This window comes from Apodemus sylvaticus, chromosome 4, assembly GCF_947179515.1.
Source record: "Apodemus sylvaticus chromosome 4, mApoSyl1.1, whole genome shotgun sequence".
Lineage (NCBI taxonomy): Eukaryota > Metazoa > Chordata > Mammalia > Rodentia > Muridae > Apodemus > Apodemus sylvaticus.
In genome coordinates, this window is record NC_067475.1 from 43589172 (window position 1) to 43611357 (window position 22186).

General features: G+C 36.7%; 1 protein-coding gene across 1 annotated transcript in view; it reads right to left on the minus strand.

The window, feature by feature from the left end:
- Positions 1-22186, minus strand: part of Dpyd (dihydropyrimidine dehydrogenase) — a 900155-nt gene that overhangs the window by 99742 nt on the left and 778227 nt on the right. The window contains exon 20 of the mRNA XM_052179342.1: positions 12892-13071. Within this exon, the coding sequence (XP_052035302.1) occupies positions 12892-13071 (180 nt within the window). The remainder of the gene's footprint in view (positions 1-12891; positions 13072-22186) is intronic.

Consider the following 22186-nt stretch of genomic DNA (forward strand, 5'->3'; position numbering starts at 1 on the left):
ATGTTCTCACAGCAATCCTGTGACATATCGGAGTGTTACTGAACAAACACCACTGAAGCCTGTGTCTTGAGTAGTGTCAATCTCAGTTGAAAATGTTTCAGCTTTCTTACCATCAACACTAGAAGAATTTAATTAACTCACTAAAACTTTCAAAATGATGGCTAATGCAGGGAAGAAATGAGAAATCGAAAGGGTGTGGGGGTTGGAGGCAGAAAGCAGAGACGCTTAACCTCCCACAGGCTGATGCCTGCCACCCTCAGCCTGTAGCTCTGTGGGTCTCGAGAATTCTTTCTGCAGCTCTGCACAGCCTCCTGAGGTCTGCCATGAACCCTGTTGCTTGTGGCATTGCCCCCTTGGAGATGGAGAAGGTGGAGGTGGCAACTACTGCTGTTAGGTGCCCCAGGTCTCCACACGAGGTCAGCTTCCAGCCACTAATAAGCTCTCATCCAGCTGTTCTGGTGTTTTCAGTAGGTGGGGCTGGGAGACCAAGGTCAGGAAAGAGCTGTCATCAGTGACATGGTTTTTGCCCACTGCTGCTATTACATTAAGAAAGCAGCTGGTGAGATAATGTATGCCAAAATGCTTTGGAAATTATGAAATGCTCATATAATTGTTGGGGATAATTACTACTATTGTTTTATTCCTAGGATGTGGAAAGAGCAGTGACCTGAGCTATTGAGTGGCAAAGTCCATTAGAAAGCTGAATAGATGGGTATGTGGAGTCCAAAAAGAGATCTATTGATCTCAGAGGACAGATGTGGAACCTAACAACATGAAGGGTAAAGTTGGCTTCATGGGTCAGATGAGTGCACACAGGCATGTAAAAGCCAAAGACAAGATATGGAGACATAGTAGTTTAAGGGACAAGGAAAACAAATACTGAGAGTTTAAGAATGTCTTAAACAAGTAACTTGAGAAATTTTCTCTAGGCTGAGTGTCATGTTCATGCTTGTAATACAAGAACTCAGGAAGCTGAGGCAGAAAACTTGTCAGCAGTTTGAGATCAGCTTGGGCTACAGAGTGAGATGGGGCCCCAAATAAAACCAAAATGTTGTCTGGGTACATACAAGTACTGTCTATCTCTTGTTTGTGTTTTGTGCATTAGACCATGACATTGACCCCACTATTATACTTTTGAGGTTATTAGGGAAAATTTTTACTTCTGCTTTTTATATAGATTTCTGATAGTGGAAGAAAATGCACATACACAGTTACAAATAAGCTTTAATCTAATGTCCATACTCATTTTTGATACTTTGAAAGACATAGGGTGATATTTGTCATCTTTGGATATACTAAGTGATTATACTATTATGAAGAAACCAGGAAAAAGTGGCTAAATACCAAAGAAACTTCAAATATGTGGGAATGGTTATAAATAAAATGTAGCATATAACACACATCTACCAAAATGAGTATCCAGCGACTCTACTGAACTAGTATCTACTAAATAACTGAGAACTTTACCAAGTACAGCTTTAGAAGTTTGGGGAGTGGGCTGACTGGACATCTAGTTTTTGTTTGTTAATGTTAGAAAAGCAAGAGAGTTAGGAGAGGCAATGAATGGTGCTTATGTGTATTAGAATTGGACCTAGGAAGGGCAGAGAAATATGACTGTGAAGAAAAACCAATAGTAGAAGACCTGAGAGAAGGATATTGTACTTGGAGAGATCATAAGCATGGAAGACGGGAGGAGTGTTTTAAAGATTGGCTATAGAAAATCATCCAAGTTTTGCAACTGTGTTTCCTGGTGAAATTTCAGGGCTGTGCGGCTACAAAGTATGAGGGCTGGGAACAAAGACTTGGGAGTACCTTGAGTGGACTAGGAAACTTCACAGAGTGCCTGCAGCTGCAAATCAAAGGACTCTAAGCAGCATTTGTCACATTCACTGTGTAGGCTGTAGTTCCACCATCTCAGACACATTTTCATTAGGTAGTCTATGATTACAAAGCATCACACCATCGTAATAACAGTATTTACTTCCAGGATTACATAGCATAAAGTTGGGTATTGTGGATTACATGGCAAACTAGGTCACTATAGAATTCAAAGTAATCAGGTTCACCAAGAGAAGCAAGACTATATAATTCAGCTGTTTAGACAAATTTGTTTTGTTACATATGAGATGCTAATCATGCTATTAAATATATCTTGGATTATTCTCCCTAAAATATCCCTAAAATTGCACAAACCTAGTTCATAGCACTTATGACATCTAATTTTGTTTGTTTTGTTTGGGTCATAGTCTCATACTAGTGTAGGTTAGTTCTGAACTCAGGGCAATGCTCTAACATATTTCCCAAGGGTTGTTCTTTCAGAGATAAGCCACCTCTGCAGATTAGCCATGTCATTTTTCAATATCAAAACTAAATGCAATTTTGTTTTGTTTTGTTGGATTTATTTTGGAAATTAAATAACAATTTTATTTCACATTCTAATAGAGTAAATCTAATTTTATTTTCAACCTAGGCTTAGATAGATCAGCAGGAGGTTTTTTTATAGTTGAAATCTCTGTTGAGTTTCACTTATCAAGAAAGCTCATTTGACTCTTATGATTATCTGAAGATTATTCCTCAACTTTGTGTTCCATTTCTAAATGGCAACAGATGAGAGAGAGGAAAATCATGTTTTTCTCAGGAAGATCCTCATGACCACAGCTCAGAGTCAAAAATGTTGGGAATCACTTGATAGCTAGAATATGAATTCAAACTTTAATTTACCTGCTCCTAGATATCATAGATATTGCAATAAAAACATCCCAATCCCTACAGCAAATAAGAAAGAAAATCCTAGGTTTCTTTCATGGTACTTAAAAGTCAGACCAGAATTAATGTAAGTTGTGCTGAAGATAAAAAGCATTTTGCACAAGTTCTAAGTATATAATTAATATTAATAAGGTACATTCTGATTAAAGTAGTTATATTAGATGAAGTATAAGAAATTACACTTAACCACTTACTTTCATGGATGACAAAGGAAATAATTACACTGTGGTTGGTAATTAGATATCAATTTTAGATGGTAAGAAAAAATAAGGAATCATTTTCTTATATGTGTATTGGACAAAGGAAAGGAGCTGTGGAAAATGGGGAAATACGAAGGAGGTTGCAAGCACAAAGCCTATTATTTCAGACACACGATGATGAACTGTACAACAGGATTACAAACTGAAAACTATTGCTTCCGGAGTCTCTGGGCTTGCTGACCTAGTTCTCTTCTCCCAATTGAGAGTGGTCAGTTGTGTTCTCCAACATCTTATCCTATGTCAAGTCCAAACAAACACCAACAATGAATCACAGGATCACATACCTCTGCTGGGTTTGCTTATGTCTCACATGGGTCTTGACACAGGACTTCTAGACACAGAACTACTAAATGATCACAGCTCTTTGTGAAGTAAAATCAACTAACCCCTGGTGTAGGAGAAATGGGACAGGGAGGGTGATAGTATTTATGATTCTGACGATAAGCAATGCAAAATGACCTCTTCCTGTAAGCGAAGGACTTCTACTAGTGCCTCTGCAAAGTGGTTTGTGTTAGATGCAGATAGTCCTATTTCTGATCTAACGACAGTGGTATGCTTCTCCCTTTTGCTTAGTTAGGAATAATGATGAACAGTTTATTGCTCAAACCCTTAGAAAGTGAGAGTTTGCAAAATATTGAAAAGCTTTTTTTTTTTTTTTTTTACAGAAGAGTATGCTCCAAGGAAAAAATATACTAGCCTTTGGCCAGATAAAATAAAATTTAGTATGTTATAATTGGTTAAGAAAACATTAAAATAAGGTGGAAGTATTGTTTGAAAAACTACACAAATGATGAAATAAATTATTAACATATCTCTCAAATACTTACATATTTTTTAATGTTATCCATCTATTTTAAGGTTATATACATTGCTCTGAAATAAGTTAATTAATGTATCATTCTACTATATATCATAAATGATAATGCTAACTATTGTATTAATTGCCTCCTCTATGCTAGACACTCATGATACATAATTTCTGTTTTTCATAAAGTGCCTCTGAAAGAAGTAACACTACCTTAATTTGCCTTTGTGCAAATGGGAGACTAAAGGATTCATGTGCCTGATTTAGGCTCACAGAATTTTGAACTTGAATTTATACCTTCTAGGCCCCAAATATCTCTGCTGTGTTGCACTTTACACTATACACCACTAGATATTGAATATTAGCAAGATGACCAGAAGCTCAAAATTACAAATGAGGTTGTAGAATTTTATTCAATAAGAGTTTTCCTTTTAAATATGAATATCCATCATTTATAAAAGAGACATCTGTCCTATTGTTATAGGGCCCCGGACAGTTTCATAAAGTATCACAGATATTTCTCAAACCAGAGGATGCTTTTATATTGGTAGATAAAGGTCCCTAATATCTGTGCCTTGCTCTCTGAGACTGGTGCTTTTTTAAAAAATTTCCTTGTCCCATAACTCAAACCAATAGCAAACTACAATTTAACCTCATGTACTTTGTCTATAGTCTGACAAAATACGTTCCACCATAATGTTTTTATTTCAATCATAGCCTAAGTAACAGATGGAAATATGTCATCAGGAACATTCTAACAATATAGTGAGACCATCTGGTAGTTCAAAAGTAATGAACTTCAGGGCCAGAACTGTAGGTGTCAGAGAAGGTAACATGGATAAGAACCTCAAAACTTCAAAGTGAATGTCGGGGGACTGGCTTTTATCCAGTGCTACCCTCCTGCACCCCCCTCCAGCAAACATTTCTTCTTCACTGGCAAGTTATAAAAATGTCATTAGAGAAAGGAAAAATAACACAAGTTACGTTTACAAAGTCAGCTAATAAGTTCTTCATGGCAGATTCTTCATTTCTAAGAGTCTTTATGAAGTCCTGATTGAACAAGTTATAACCTGTTAGATCATAGGTTAAGGTTATACCTTAACCTTGGTTAAGCATGCCTTGTATAGTATGGCATTTTTCCTGATTAATATTTCTCATGAGTCTCAAGTGTTCAAACCATCCCCTCCCACATTCTGCAATTTGAGTTTTCATTTTGTAATCTGACTCTTCATGAGCCCAAGTTAATTTGTAATGAAACATAGCATCAGTATTTCCTGGCATTGGTTGTTCAAGAAATCTTTACTGGCAGTTAACACCAACACATGAAAATTTTTTTCTTTGTTTTCTTTAAAAAAAATATAGGCAAAGGAATGGCTTAGTGGTGTTCTTATAGACACCCAGGTTCAGTTCCCAGCACCCACATAGTAACTGTAGTTCCAGAGATTCTGACTCCCTCTTCTGGCGTCCATGAGCAGTGCATTCATGTGATAGATAAAGACACATACAGGTAAAACACTCATTCATTAAAATAAAATGAATCAATTAAAAATGTAATTAAGATTTGTAGTCTAGAGGGAGAGGATATATATGTCTTCTCCTCAGCTCAGTTTTGTAGCAGACTTAAGTTTGCTCTAAATTTTAAGATTTTATTAGACCTTCATTTTTATATGCAAAATATGTTTAAATATGTGTTCTATGAAAAGAATTCTTAGTTAGAGTGTACTTTATTGTATTGCTCATGAGTTTTTGTTGACTATCAATTCAGTGTGTATTTGTGGGTTTATTTCTGGCCTTTCCATTGCTCTCTTTCATCTATTTGTCTATCCCAACACCCAAGCACACTTTACTTGACTGCATATATATAGAAGACAGTGAAGGTAGTTAGTCAAAGTCTTCAAACTTTGCTCTATTTTGTAAATTATTCTGGCTATCTGCTCTCTCAAATTCAATGTATATTTTGACATTAATGCATCAACTTTAAAAACATATGTCAGATTTTTGATTGGGATCATAATGTTCAGACATTTCAATTTGAAAGTAACTGACATTTTTTTCCACATTTCATCAGTGATTTGAAACTGCTTTAGATTTCCTTCACAACCCGGTGCCATGTTCAGTGGGTAGATATTGCATATGTTTTAATTGGTTCTAAGGTAGTTCGTATTTCTTGCTGTGTTTATGTCATTTTTAATTGATTTCCACTTTTATTTTATCCCAGTTATTCATAGAAGGACATAATTGACTTCTGTGGATTGTTTTTGTGTCATGAAACTTTGCCAAGTTCACTTATTATTTTAATCACATTTCTGTAAATTCTTTGTTATTTTCATGTGAACAGTCTTAGTACTGAAAACAGAGCAGTCTAAAACCTTCTAGACACTATTCATTTCTTCGATTATCCTCAAGTCCTTATCACACCTCTACTACCATGGAATAGAGTGAAAAGAATTCCTGCTTGGTTGCTGATCTTAAAAGAAACATTTTATTCTTTCAGTATCAAATACTATGCTAGCTACAGAATCTGTGTAGATTACTTAGGGTTATCATTATGAATGGATGTTGTGTTTTTTTCAAATAAGTTTTAGGGGAGCCAATGACTTATATCCAATACATTGAAACTGCTAAATAATAAAAAATAATTAAAAAAATAAAAAGAAAGATAGATTAAGCAGATACTTCACTGACAAAAGGTATATGAATGAAAAGAACATCAAGAGGATAACATAATTAGTTTTCAGTAATAAGAATTAAAATCACAATAATAATCTTAGTATGGATATGCTAAAACAGCTCAAATAAAAATGGCTAGTATCTTAAATGTATTGAATGCAAAACTAAATTTACATATCCACAGTGGCATGGATGTTAAATGTTTAAATTACTTTAAAAATATGTTTAAATATTTCCTGTAAAACTTATATAGTCACTTTTTGACCAAGATATTAGAATTCTACATATTATCCAATATATATGGAAATACTTAAGCACAAAGAACAAGTTATACAAGAATACATTCCAGATACTAAGAAAAACAAAACCACTGTTTTGAATGAATAAGCAAATTATAGCATATTTATAAATCAGAATGTAATTACCAACAATAAACTAATAGTATGCATAAAACACTTCAGTGAGAGAGAGTTGTCATACACAGACCCTCCCACACACATTCTGTGGATTTCTATTTAAAATGCAGAAGAACAGGAGCAAACTAATCTTGACTCATAGACACTAGATGGTGTTTGTTCCTGGTGGTGGTTGGAAAGACACGATGGCTGGGGAAGTACACACAAACATCCTCAGGCATGGCTCTATTGTACATTATTGTCAAATCAGGGTCATGGTAATTGCCTCTATGCATTTATCAAATAATACATTTATGATCTAGGTATGTTTTTATATGCAAATTTTACATTGTTAGAAAAACAAATAACATAAGCAAAACAAGTACTTTTTTTAATTAGTAAGGACTGAATACAAATTTTTGTGGTCAGCAGACGAACCCTTTACCACTCAGCTACAATCACAGTGCAATGGAAGTAAAACATTAAGGCTGCAATTAGAGAATAGTATTATATTCTTGGTGGCTACTACCAATATTATTGACTACCCATATATACATACACACATACACACACACACACATGCACACAAATACACACAGAAACACAATATATATGTATATATATGCATATATATTATGCATGATATATATGAATACTCAGTAATGTTAGTTTTCTAAAGATAGGAGGATATACATATATTATACACTACATATACATAATTATATACATTACACAATTATATATATTCATATTATATCAATGTAACAAATATACTATGTAATATATTTATAATATATATAAAATACAATATATATATATCCTCTATTTGAAAAAATTGACAGAACTGAAGATTCAGTCATCACTATATAAAATTACCATAATCTTCTCATAATGATCTGACTCTGAGTTACTCTGGTTTTAAAACAACAGAAAGACACAGGTGGACATGCGCACACATCTTTGGATTCTACCTTCCAAACAAACCTTGTCCTCATGGCTGCTCACAGCTTCCACAGCAGTGCTCCTGATCTTGTCCTAATGAGAGCTCCTTAATGAGCATAGATTAGGTTCTCTTATTAATATTGCTGATATGTATTTCATCATGCTTTAATACCTGCTGAAAGTCGTTTGGCACGTTCACTCTTTCCTTATAAATGCCTGCTATTCCTAAAACAGCCAAGCTGGAATTTTAATTACAAATCAGCTTTTTATTTTTCTTCTAAAGAAGAATACCACAGACAGTTTGTATAGTTTAATTATATAAACATATAGCATTGCTCTAGATGCTTAGAAACTCATGGATAAAGCAGACCTGGTATAGGGTCTCAAAATGCTTATAATAAGTTGTAGCAATGGACAAGGAAATGTGGGACTAGACGACATGCAAGGATAGCTAATTGTGTGAACAAAAGTCGAAGAAGAAGAAGAAGAAGAAGAAGAAGAAGAAGAAGAAGAAGAAGAAGAAGAAGAAGAAGAAGAAGAAGAAGAAGAAGAAGAACAAGAACAAGAAGAACAAGAAGAACAAGAAGAACAAGAAGAACAAGAAGAAATTTGAATTTCCCAATGAGAAAGGAAAGTCTTAAATGGCTTCAGAAAGGAAAGGAAACTCAAGGCATATTTTAAAATAAGTAAGTAGCCATTGTACTCATCCAGCAATTAAACCTCTTTGGTGGTTTGAATAACTATAGTCCCCATAGGCTGGTAGGGATTAGCACTATTAGAAGGTGTATCCAGACATAGAGTCCTCAGCTACTTCTCCCGCACCATGTCTGTCTGTGTGCAGCTATACTTCCCATCAAACCTCTCAGCCCACAGGCCAGCCTTTATTAAATGTTGTCTTTTATAAGTGTTGCCATAGTCACGGCATCTCTTTATAGCAATAGAGAACCTAACTAGGACAGCCACTCTCCCTCCATCCTGCATGATGGCCACTACTGCAGATCTGGGCACTCAAGAAGCTTATCATAACTAGCACGTTTGCTAAGCCAAGAAACAGTTAACAGTTGCCTACTTCATTTTTTTTTCTTCTGGCTTTTTCCACCTCATTTTGCTAAAGTAGACTAATAAAATAAAACTTACAGGCTTGGTTTTGTTGCTTTTTTTTATTGTTGTGATTGAATACCCTGACAATAGAAACATGGTTGGAAAAAGCTTAGTTTTTGCTGATGGTATCAGAAGAGTACTCTCTGTCATGGCAGGTAAAGCCTGATGGAAGAAGCAGGAGGCTGTTTGACCAAACTTCATTCATAGTGTCTTAGACACTAGTCTATTGCTGAGACAAGACTCCAGGGTCATGGCAATTCTTATAAATGAAAGCACTTAACTGGGCTGGCTTACAGTTTCGGTGATTAAATATATAATCCTGGCAGGAAGCATGGCTGATATATGGTGCTGAAGCAGTAGTTGAGAGCTACATACTGATCTGCAGGCCCAGAGGGAGACGCTGGGCCTTGGCATGAGCTTTTGAAACCTCAATGCTCATCCCCAGTGACACACTTTCTCTAATAATGCTGCACCTACTTCAATAGGGTCATACCTTCTAATTTTTCTAAATACTTCAAACAGTTCTACTCCTTGGTGACAAAACATTCTAATATATGGATCTATGGGGGCCATTCTCATTCAAACCACTGCATTCAGGAGACAGAGAATGTGCGGAAAATATGACTAGAACATTAACCTTCCTCAGTCACCGCTCCCCAATGACTCACATTGCACAATTAGTCTCCACATCCTAAATGTGTCACAATCCTCCCTAAAAGTGCCACAAGCTGAGGACCAAGTGTACAAACATATAAGCCCATGGTGGGCACTCCACATTTCAAAGGTTATTCTTTCCCATACTCTTTATTTATAATGTAATAGATAGAGTTACTGCCTGATGAGCATGGTTACTACCAGTTCTACCTTCTGGCTCCACACTGCATTTCCAAACTTCACCCACTGCTGAACCAATACTCATCAAGCTGTGCTATGATATAAGGATGGATATGACAGATACAAGGATGGATATGACAGGGATGCAAGGACGGATATGACAGGGATGTAAGGACAGATATGACAGGGATGTAAGGGTGGATATGACAGATGCAAGGATGGATATGACAGAGATGTAAGGGTGGATATTACAGGGATGTAAGGATGGATATGACAGGGGCTTAAGGACAGATATGACAGGGATGTAAGGATGGATATGACAGGGATGCAAGGATGGATATGACAGGGATGCAAGGATGGATATGACAGGGATGTAAGGACAAATATGACAGGGATGTAAGGGTGGATATGACAGGAATGTAAGGACAAATATGACAGGGATGCAAGGATGGATATGACAGGGATGCAAGGACGGATATGACAGGGATGTAAGGACAGATATGACAGAGATGTAAGAACGGATATGACAGGGATGTAAGGGTGGATATGACAGGGATGTAAGGATGGATAGGGCCATATGACTGAGGCCTGTGTAGCACAGTTGAGTTTTATGCCGTTCATGATACCTGTTGGGGCTCAGCTTCTAGGGGGTAAAAAGAAGAAACTAGTCTCATTGTAGAAATAGTAACAATGTGAGATGGTCATATTTGAGTTTTCCTTGTTGCATTGAAAAACTGCTCTGGAGGCAAGGATCAGCATGTGAGAATGCAGAGCCCCAGGTCGGCAGAAGGCCTGGCCTGTAATTGTTTTCCTTCTGTGGCACAGTAGGGCTTGCTCAGTGGTTCCACTCCCCTCTCTAATAGGAAGGGGAGCAGGAAGAACACTTATTTCAGTGCTTTTCTAATCACAAACTTTGACCCTCAAATATTAGATAATCCAATATCTTCCATGTTTCCCAAAGAAATAATTTCATCATTATTAGTGTTCATGCCCTCAAAGGCCAAATACTAATATTAAGTTTATTAATTCCTTGAAAATAGCATATCTCACTCAGTCAAGTTTTTTTCCTAGTTAAGGCCTCATAGTCTCTCTCTCTCTCTCTCTCTCTCTCTCTCTCTCTCTGTCTGTCTATCCATCTAATTCTAACTTACAATTGTTTTATTTTTCTCAGTTTCTACTCTCATCTCACATGATTTATGAAAGAGAAATCTTAAGGAGAATAGCACTTGTACTTTCCAAATGAGACCTAGTTAATTGACATAGTTTTGTTTTTGTTTTTGTTTTTGTTTTGAGATGGATAGATCTAGATTTTCTCTATGGCTTGAAAGTACTATAAGGTAAAGAGTCATAGATAGCAGATTATAATATACTAACAAGTTGCAAACAAACATACACATAGGTAGGATGTTAACCTAAAGATGTCTCCTGTTGTTAAGTCAAACATGCTTGAACAGAGAACCCAGGAACTATTACCAGATTATCTGATTGTTTCTTGTTTTATGTTTGAGAAATGGTTCAGCAATCTTTTTAAAACAATATTTGATAATACTGAAAGTTATACTAATGATTTTGTTGAAGGCCGGGCTTACCAACATGAAAGTTCAAATATAGACTACGAAAAAAAAAATCAATTTCCAGTTATGTCACGAACACAGATGTCCTCTTCCTGATCCATCATTCTTTGAATATGGAAATGGAGAAATGAAGGTGGATACCCTTCAAAAGACAAAACGCCACAGCACAGAGCAGCTACTTATATTTCAGCTCACATGTCACACATCCGAGTTTATAGATGGTCATAAACTGCCATGTCAGAAACAACTTCCTTGAGACATTTTTTACGTTAAATGTGTGTAATGTCATTTGTGATTTTTTTGTTAGTTATAAACAACCTTAGTGTATTGCTGATCATTGATAAAGCAAGAACACTCTCTGAATACTGAAGGCTCAGTCTATGATAATATGATTAGTTACACTAATAATGCTGCTTAGGCTCTGTCTCCTAATTACAATATTATAAATATTAATGTCACAGCCTTTCTGTTTGATTGCCACTCATGGAGTCATTCATCATGATATTTTCCTGGAACCCACTTTGTACATTTTATTTCTTTCCTGCTTTCTCATTACAGGACTTGCAATCACACATATTATTCTTCAAGAAGTCTTTATTCTTGGCTATCTGTTAGGCTAAGGGCAGTGATATCTCTCACAAACACTGCCCACTTATATGCTGCATCCCTTGGTTTTGCCAAGCCTCTCACCGTCAAACACGGCGGCACACCCAGGGTTTTTGTTTTCCATTCTTTTTCATGTGACCTGTTTCAAGTTAAAACTCATGTGAATTATTAAATGCTTCCTTAAAGAATCTTTTCATAGCGACTCCCTCTCTTTTTTAAAGTTAATTATTGATGTAGTGACAAGCTGAAAAGACTAAGAATTATAATTTTTTTCTCCCCTCGTTCAGGGCTCAAGAAATATCTTCTGACAATGGTTGTCTATTTAGAATAATACAAAGGAAACACAAAGGCGAAATGCTGAAGGTTGTTTTAGAAAAGAGTTGCTGAAATCACTGTATTATACAAAATGTAAATGTAGTGTATATTTCTCAGAAAATAGCAGTTAGAGAGAAAGCAGGGCTGCAACCTTTGGAGTCCAGGTTTCACCACATGGCAGAGGCAGTTACAAAAGATACTGATTAGATTTTAATTTTAAAAATGGCATCATATTATTCAGAACTCCAGTGGTTTGATTGTCTTGAAAATAGAAAGGTAATGTTATAATCTCTAGAGCTTGTTAAAGAATAAAGAAATCCCCAGATTCTCACTGGAAAGAATGCTAGTCATCAGCACAGCCAGCAAGAACTCAGAGGCACTTCCCATTGCCAACTTCAATCTTTTTCTTTTATATGACCTTGTGTTTTATCAGACAGTAACTGGGAGACCTATAGCATAGCTGTAATCAAGCCTGTTTCAGAATGATTCTACTGTAAAAAATCAACATCAAACAGGCATTGCCTTTGGTAATGTGAGGGGGTGTAGAAAAGCAAATGATATGAAAGATAAATAAGTGCAAGCCAAATTCTTCCTGGTTGACACCAGGAAGAACCAGCACATACCTGTCCCATGAGCTCAGCAATACGTGGAACTGGTTTCCCTTTCTGGTGACTCATAATGGGTGGACTCTGCCCATCCCAGTCTGCTAAGTCTTCAATGCTCTTCAGATAAAGCAGAGCTTTAAGACCAGTGCAATAATCTTCAATCACGGTGAAGTCCTGATTCTGAATAGCACTGCATACCTAGGGAAGATAAAATTGAAGTACATCAGACCAAAAGCAATCTCTTCAGACAGATTAAACCTTCAGTCATTTAACAAATATTTATGTGCCTGATAGGTTGTAAAGAAAACAGAGCAATAGGTGGTTAAGGATAGGAGTGGGAGGTAACCGTGGACAGACCCAAGATATCTGAAGGAACCTCTGGGGGTGGTGAAGGCTTCCTTCAATTTGGCATATTGACATTTTCACAGAAATGTATACACATTGCAAAACACAGGAAGCTGCATATTGTAAACACATGCAGGTGCATGCCAGGTACATTTCCATATACTTGTTAAACACTGACTCCTATAGTTGAAGTTTGGCATAACACAGACACCTCAGCTCTCTCATTTTCCCTCTCTTGACAACACTGCCAAAGAGTTGTTCTCAAGCCTAGAAGTGGTAAAACTGCCTTTGCATTGTTTGTGTCCAACCAATGGATAGGTTTCATCTATACATTGATTCTTGAGAAGCATATATCGAATTACCAAAACAGAAACAAAAATTGGACACAGTAATATTCTCCTAATGTTGTATGCTTGTGTTGGGCTTCATTCACAGCTATCTTTTGATATATGTGGTACAGGCACATTGCTGAGGGCTGCTTTTAAAAAAAAGATTTCTTTAGTCTTTTTCTGTCTGTATCCAAGTAACAACCAACTGGTCTTCAATCTCTTGACTGTAACCTTTTAAAGGAGGTCCCAGTATCCCAGAGCAGGCTAAGCCTTCCTTTACATATAGTTATGTCTGATTTATATTAATGTATGATTATATGCTTGGCAGCCCAGTCCTTAGTTTCATGGAGACATAGCAAAGAAAACTTGTATTTATTTTGATCACTATATTATGTCCAACAGTCACACAGAATTTATCACTTAGTTTGTGCTCAGTGAGTCAAATGAGTGATTTTTAAGAAAACATTTAAGTGACCATATGTTATAAAACATAAGTAAGTCATCTTAGGGTTAAAGAAGATTGTATCAAAAAAACATATGATCTTTCTAAATAAAACCTATTTTGAATTTTAAACATATTTTTATTACATTTATTTATTTACTTATGTATTTATGTGTGTGCATGCACACAGGGGCAAGTATGATTTCCAGTTATTTCTTCCATTTGATACCACATACAGACTCCAGAGAGACAGTTACAAATTCTAACAGAACTCTTTTACCAGATATCCCAGTATCATTCCAAAATTAAAATGTTCAACACAGAAATCAACTACCTTCCTAACCTGTATCCAAATGTACCCAGTAGAACAATCAAACAAATAAAACTCAGAAAGGCGCAATTCCCTTTTATTTTATTTTTTCTAGATGTTGCATTCCTACAATGATTGACCAATATGTATGGGACCTAATGGTCCATAGTTTTTCTAGTGTGCTCCAGCAGATGACCACATCTGGAGATAATAAAACTATACATATAAAATTGGAAGATTTGCTCATTCTTTAGTAGTCTTTAAATCAACTCCAGATGATTAACTATACCCATGACAGTGTAAATACTATGTGAACTGTTGTCTTGTTCTCTTCATATGGATGAAAACAGTCTATCAGTGCCCAGGACAATTGTAACTGTTTTGCCTCTATTTTCTATCTTTGATCAATTTAAATAGTTTATAGAGAAGCGATAACATAAAGAGAAGGACATAAATATTAAGGTTCTGGCAATAGTAGCTGATAGAAAGGCATTAGGTAAATTTGAATGAAAATTCACCCGGATGGGTAAATTAATAAGATTCAATTTCAAGGCCTCAAAAATCCTTCTAGGCCATTGAATTCAAATAAACTTTATTATAATATATATGCCTAGCAGTATTACTTGGTGACTAAGAATATTATAAGTTGGTTGAGAGATATAATCCAAATATAAGGTGATACAAAATGAGGAATGAAGAGGAAAAAAGAAGAGAAAGAAAAGGAGAGAGGCAATACAGTAGTTGGGGGAGAGGGAAGAGGAGAAGAGGAGGAGAGAGCAAGGCAATGCAATGCAAGGCAGGGAAAGACAGGAAAAGACAGGACAAAAGAGTCCACTTAGGTATTCTTAGTTAAGAGTCCAGTGCATCCATGATACCTGTATACTAGGTAGTCAAGTGGTGCGTGCTTCCAGATATTACAATGCTTAAAAGAAAGCATGTGGAAATAGGTTATGAAAGACACTAAGCAGCAAGTTGCCAAGGGCTTTAGTCAAGTGTTGCAGAAAGTTATCAGCAAACTTAAAGCTGACAAATGATCCCTAGATTTAGCATACAGATACTTGTATTCATGGAAAAGAGGCTTTCCCCAGGCCCAGAGCTTTGTCTTTTTGGTGACTGAAGAATGGACGAGGAATCAGAACTGAAGGTATAGAGGTAAACTGTGCTTATAGAACATTTAGCTTCTGTTAGAGCAAAAGAGGCCTAGAGAATATTGTTTTCATTGCTTTGCATTTTATTTTTTAAGCTATGTTTTATGAGCACATAGTCATTTTATATTTCTCAATAGGACAGAATGACTTCTAAGCATTGACACTTGGTTAAGATGGCCAGAATGGCAGTGAGATAAGAGAAAACCCCTTTAACATGAAATGAGTTAAATTGGGTCTGGCTCTCTGGTCAACAGATTTCAATTATCTCATTTAGCCCTCAGCATAACCCAAGGAGGGTAACTACACTCAAGGAAACAAGAAATTAAACATTTTATAACAAACCCAAAAGAAGAGAATCATACACACATAATATCACTCCCAGCAACAAAAATAACAGTAACTAATAGTCATCTGTCTTTAATATCTCTCAATATCAATGGACTTAATTCCCCAATTAAAAAAAAAAAACAGACTAACAAACAGGATATGTAAATTAGATCCAGCATTTGGTGCATACAAGAAACACACCTCAATGACAAAGATAGATACTATCTCAGAGTAAAAGGCTGGAGAAAAAGTTTCCCAAGAAATAAGCTGAAATGGCTGGCCATTCTAGTCTCCAAAAATTTGGCTTTCTACCAAAAGTTATCAAATGGGATAGGGAAGTACATTTCATATTAATCTAAGGAAAAATCAACCAAGAGAAACTCTCAATCCTGAACATCTATGTCTCAAATGCAAGGGCACCCACATTCGTAAAAGAAAGTAAAGCTCAAAACACACAGTGAAGCTCACAGAATGGGAAAGAAGTGGGAGACTACAACACCCTACTCTCACCAGTGGACAGGTCATTGAAACAGAAACTAGAGATAAAGTGAAATGAACAGAAGTTATGAAACAAATGGTTTTATCGGATATCTACAGAACATTTCACCTGCTAAACAAATATACCTTATTCTCAGCATCTCATGGAACCTTTCTCTAAAACTGACCATATAATCAGACACAAAACAAACCTCAATAGATACAAAAAGATGGAAATAATCCCATGAGTTCATCATCTCACCACAGAAGGTTAGACTTCAGTAATAGCAAAAACAACAAAGAACCCACATACTTATGGAAACTGTACAACTCTCTGCTCAATACTAACTTGGCCAGGGAAGATATAAAGAAAGAAACCAAAGACTTTATAGAATTGAATGAAAATGAAGACACATCATACCCAAATTTATGGATACAATGAAAGCAGTGTTAAGAGGAAAATTCATATCACTAAATGCCGTTATAAAGAAATTGGAAAGATCCCATTCAAGCACCTTTAACAACACACCTGAAAGCTCTGGAACATAGAGAAGCAAACACATCCAAGAAGAATAGAGGGCAGGAAATAGTTAAACTCAGGGCTAAAATCAATCAGTTAGAAACAAAGAGAATGATACAAAGAATCAACAAACTCAAAATCTTGTTCTTTGAAAAATAAACATGATAGATAAACCCATAGGCAAATTAACCAAAGGACACAGAGACAGTATCCAAAATCAGAAATGAAAAGGGAGACGTAATAACAGAAAGTGAGGAAATTAAAAAAAAAATCAGATATTACTACTTCAATGTAACACTAGATACACTTAATCTAGTAGAAGAGAAAATGGGAAAGATCCTTGAATTCATTTGCACAGAAGGAAATTTCCTGGACAGAACACCAATGGCTCAAGATCAACAATTGATAAATGACACCTCATGAAACTGAAAACCTTCTGTAAGGCAAAAGACCCTTTTGATAGGGCAAATTGGCAACATATTGGGAAAAAAACTTAACTAACCTTACATTTGACATAGGACTAATATATAGGAAAATATATAAAGAATGCAAGAAGTTAATCTCCAAATAAAACAAATAACCCAATTAAAAATGCAATACAGAGATAAAGAGAGAATTCTCAACCAAAGAATCTTGAATGGCCAAGAAGCACTGAATGACTGTTCAAAGTTCTTAGTCATCAGAGAAGTGCAAATTCAAATGACCCTGAGATTCTACCTCATGACAATCAGAATGGCTAAGATTGAAAACTCAAGTGACAGCACATGCTGGCAAGGATGTGGAGAAAAAGGAACACCCCTCTCATGCTGGTGGGATTGCAAATGGGTACAGTCACTCTGGAAATCAATCTGACAGTTTGTCAGAAAATCAGAAATAGTTACACATGAAGACCCAGCTATACCATCTTGGGCATATAGTCAAAAGATGCCCCACCATATCACAAGGACACATGCTCTACTATGTTCATAGTAGCCTTATTTATAATAGCCAGAAGCTGCAAACAATCCAGATGTCCCACAACAAAAGAATGGATACAGGTCATAGGTGGCCCCCAGAGGCTGAACCACCAACCAGAAGTAAGCATGAGCAGATCCAAGGCTCCTGGCACCTATACAGCAGAGGCCTACCTGATCTGGCCTCAGTGGGAAAAGATGTGCTTAATCCTACAGAGTCTTGAGGCCTCAGGGAATGGGGAGTTCTGGTGGGGTGGAGCACCCTCTTGGAGGCATGGGGGAAGAGTAATGGGATGATGAATTGTGGAAGGGCGTGCAAAGACTGAAATTTAAATATATTTTTGAAAAAATATAAAAATATAAAATAAAATAAATCATGTCACATCATTTACTCTATGGGATGCTTATACCTCTATTGCTAAAAATAAATCTAGAAGTATTTGAAAGGAATGAATAGGAAAATTTAAACTTGGTCATTCTTGATTTTCTCCATTGTTGAGAAAATACAAAAGCAATTAAATCTCTTAATCATATATTCGTTAGAATCAGCTATGATGTGAATAATCAGATCTGGTATCTTTGGTATTTGGTATCTTTGAAGTATTAAATAACATGGTGGAGCCATGTGCTTTATACTCTAGGATGGTAGTGTTCTGCAGTTGAGAGCTGCATTAAGGATCCAGATCTGGAGAGGGAAAACAGATTACACTCTAACAAGTAGACATGAAATGCATGGTCAGTGGCAGAGACAACGCTAGAGCCTGCAGGCAGATTTAGATGCTGGAAGGGACCGCCTGCACACACGCACACGTATATAGCAATGTTCACACTATGCAAGTAGCTTTCCTAAGGGATCTATTTCACTTCTACTGCCCAGTAAGTTTAAACATTCTACTTTTCTTGAGGAATTTTCAGACACTAGGAATTTTGCACTTTGATATTTTCTTTGAAATATTTAGGTTTGAGCTATAGCTAGTGGTAGACATTCCCTTTGCCTGAGCAAGATTCTGGTGTATTAAACAAACTTAATGCACAGGAGCACATCTTGGGATCTCGTTAGAACAAAGATTCTGTAGGACTCCAGTGGGATACTGGAGTGAGGGCATTGGTAAAAATTTTCTCAGATGCTGTTGAACCACACTTGGAATAGTTTGGATCACTGGTAAAGGTCAATATTCTCTAAATCTAAACTGCTATCTGCCAAACAAATCTCTTCTTAATGATCATTTTTCCTGTTTTTCACTAGTAGTCATATTAACATCTTCACACCTCTTAAAATAAAATGTTATTTATCCGTTACTGTGATTGAAGAGACAAGAACAATTTTTAGATTATATAATAATAATATGAGAAAAATGAGCCTTAGGGTTTATCATTGGGAACTGAGGGTCATCCATGGATATGATTTCAGAAACTGGAAGTGCTCAGAAAGGTTCTCATGTGTCTGCTTCATACTCTATGGAGGGCAAGTGATTAAAACGTCAACGTATAGCTGCTGTGCCTAAATGGGTGTGTTTTATGTGGCACGTTTTAATTGTTTGTTTAGCTGCTTTGATTAATAGCTTACTCCCATGTTTGTTTAGTATAATTGGTAGCTTCTTCATGGCAAAGGCTGGTGTATCTTTCTTCACAGAAGGGTGTCAGGTGCTGTGTTATGAAGATCATTGCCACCATCAATTACTTTTAAATGTGCTACTGTCCCTATAGTGAGCTACTTTAAATAGGACTGTAAGTTCTTCTGTAGGCCTAGCAGGCAGGTGGCAGCCTCCTGGATAATGTGGTTCGAGGTATGTCATAAAGCTTTTCTGCATCAACAGCCCCCTCTGGGGGGCTGACATGGTGCCCTAGATTTTCCCTCTGAGTGAAGGCACATTTTATCAAAGGCTCATGTGTGCAGCAGTACAAATACCTGGGAAGGGACACAGCGTTTAGGGGGCTATTCCTTTCCTGCAATTTCTCATTATGTGAAATTAAATTAATAGTGAATTATGCATTGATGGAGATGTATGTCTTTAAAAAGATCCTTTCCATGCTCCATTACTTTCTGTAGTCAGAATAAACCTCATTTAGGAGAGGAGAAGGCAATGGCCTTTTCTTAAAACTGGAAAGAGATTGGGTTTGAAGAATCATTTCTTAAAGTCAAATCAACTTTTTTATGACATATTAAGTTAAATGGTGAAGAACATATAACACAGATGCCAGGCATGGTGACACACATCTGTAATCCTAACACTTGTGAGGTGGACATAAAATAATCTTTAGTTCAAGGCCAGTCTCTGACATATAAAGAGTTTCAAGACCAACCTGGCTTATAAAGACCATCTCAAGACAAACACAAACACAATCAAACAAAATAGCAATATATAAATGCAGAGTAGACTACTTGAGTTCAAATGAATTCTTAGATGTATAATTTGTGTTAACTTTTTTCACAGATTAAATATTTTGCACATAGTAAAGGCAATATGCTGGCATGTTTCAAGCAATAGCTACTGCTTGGTAAATTAGGCATGGATTTGACTGGATACAATTTTTAAACTTAAAAATGTTTGGTTTAATATCATAGCAGAAGGTTGTGACCCTTAGTTTTACTTTCATTAAGTAAAAAATAAATAAACAGATACAAGCTCTGGGCTCAGTTGGTTTACATGAGAGACATAGTTCTTTCACTGTGGGCTGTGTTAATGGGTTGTCTTGTTTTATCCCTCCTTCCCTTTCCATCCTGAACCACATAGATGAGCCCTTCTTTCAATGAATGTTTACAGGGCTTTGATTGGTGTGTGTGGAAACTGAAGGTCAGACAGACAGATTGGCACAAGATTGTCTTTTTGCAAGTTCAGCAATGCAGAATTTAAAGTAGCCATGACCAAATGAAAAATGTTTTGCTTATTCTAAAACAAAAAAAACCCTCAGTTTCCTTTGAAATACTCAGGGTAATTTATTAAGAAGCTATCAAATCTAATTCTAAAGTATGGTCCCAGGTAAGTAATTTGGCAAAGAAAAGCCGTAAAGGCCAAACACACTTATGTGTATGTGTTTGCTTTAAGAGAACAACACATTTTCCTAATGGGAGTTTGAAATGTGCTAAAGTTCTAAAATGAACATCTTAACGTATGGGATATAACTCAGATAAATCTATGACCATAATTAACCTTCTTTTATTTCTTATCACATAGGCAGAAAAACTACAATCCAGTTCTTAGAAATCCATACCTTCAGGCATCATCCTAGTAAGATACACATTTACAATTTAAATCTCAAGCACTCTCAGATTTCCTATCAGCTCAGGAGTAAAATGAATATTAGGGAGTAAGTATATTCAAATGAGAATGCAAATGCTACAGGGTCCTCACCTTCCCATCTACAATAATACAAACTGTTACACAGATACCAAGGATTGCAGTATCATCCCCCAAAATACTGTGTGCCCATAAATTATCAATAAAAAGTATCAATTAATAAATTTTTATTTTATTTATTTTTAATTAATCAATATTTTTTACATTCCAGATGTTTCCCCTCTCCCCCGTCTACACTCCGACTGTTCTACATCCCATACCTCCTCTCTACCCCCTGTCTCCATGAGGCTGTCCCTACCCCTTACACCCCACCCCACCTGATCTCTAAACTCCCTGGGGCCTCCAGTCTCTTAGGTGTATCATCTCTGATTAAACACAGACCTGGCAGTCCTCTGCTGTATATGTGTTGAGGGCCTCATATCAGCTGGTGTATGCTGCCTGTTTGGTGGTTCAGTGTCTGAGAGATCTCAGGGGTCCAGATTAATTGAGACTGCTGGTCCTCCTACATGGTGGCCCTCATCCTCAGCTTCTTACAGTCTTTTCCTGATTCAGCCACAGGGGTCAGCAGCTTTTGTCCATTGGTTGAGTGCAAATATCTGCATCTGATTCTTTCAGCTGCTTGTTGGGTTTTCTAGAGTGTAGTCTTGCAGGCACCTTTTTTTGTGAGCACTCCATAGCCTTAGTAATGTCAGCCTTTGGGACCTCCCCTTGAGCTGGATCCCACTTTGGGCTTGTTGCTGGACCTTCTTTTTGTCAGTTTTTTTCCCCATTTCTATCCCTGTAGCTCTTTCAGACAGGAACAATTACAGGTGAGAGTTGTGACTGTGGGATGCGCCCCTCCCTCATTTGATGATCTGTCTTCCTTTTGGAGGTGGGCTCTGTAAGTTCCCTCTCCCTACTGTCAGGCATTTCATCTAAGTTCCCTCCCTTTGAGTCTTGAGAGTCTCTCACCTCCTGGAGAGATTCTAGAAGGTTCCCCTGCCCCCCAACCTCCTAACTCCAGAGGTTGCCTCTTTCCATTCTTTCCACTGGCTTTCTGGGCTTTAGTCCTCCCCACCCCCAATACCATATCTAGTTCCCCTCTCCATTACCCAAGCCCCCACCCACTTTCTTCTCCCCTCCAAGTGGGACTGAGACATCCTCACTTGTACCCTTCACCTTGT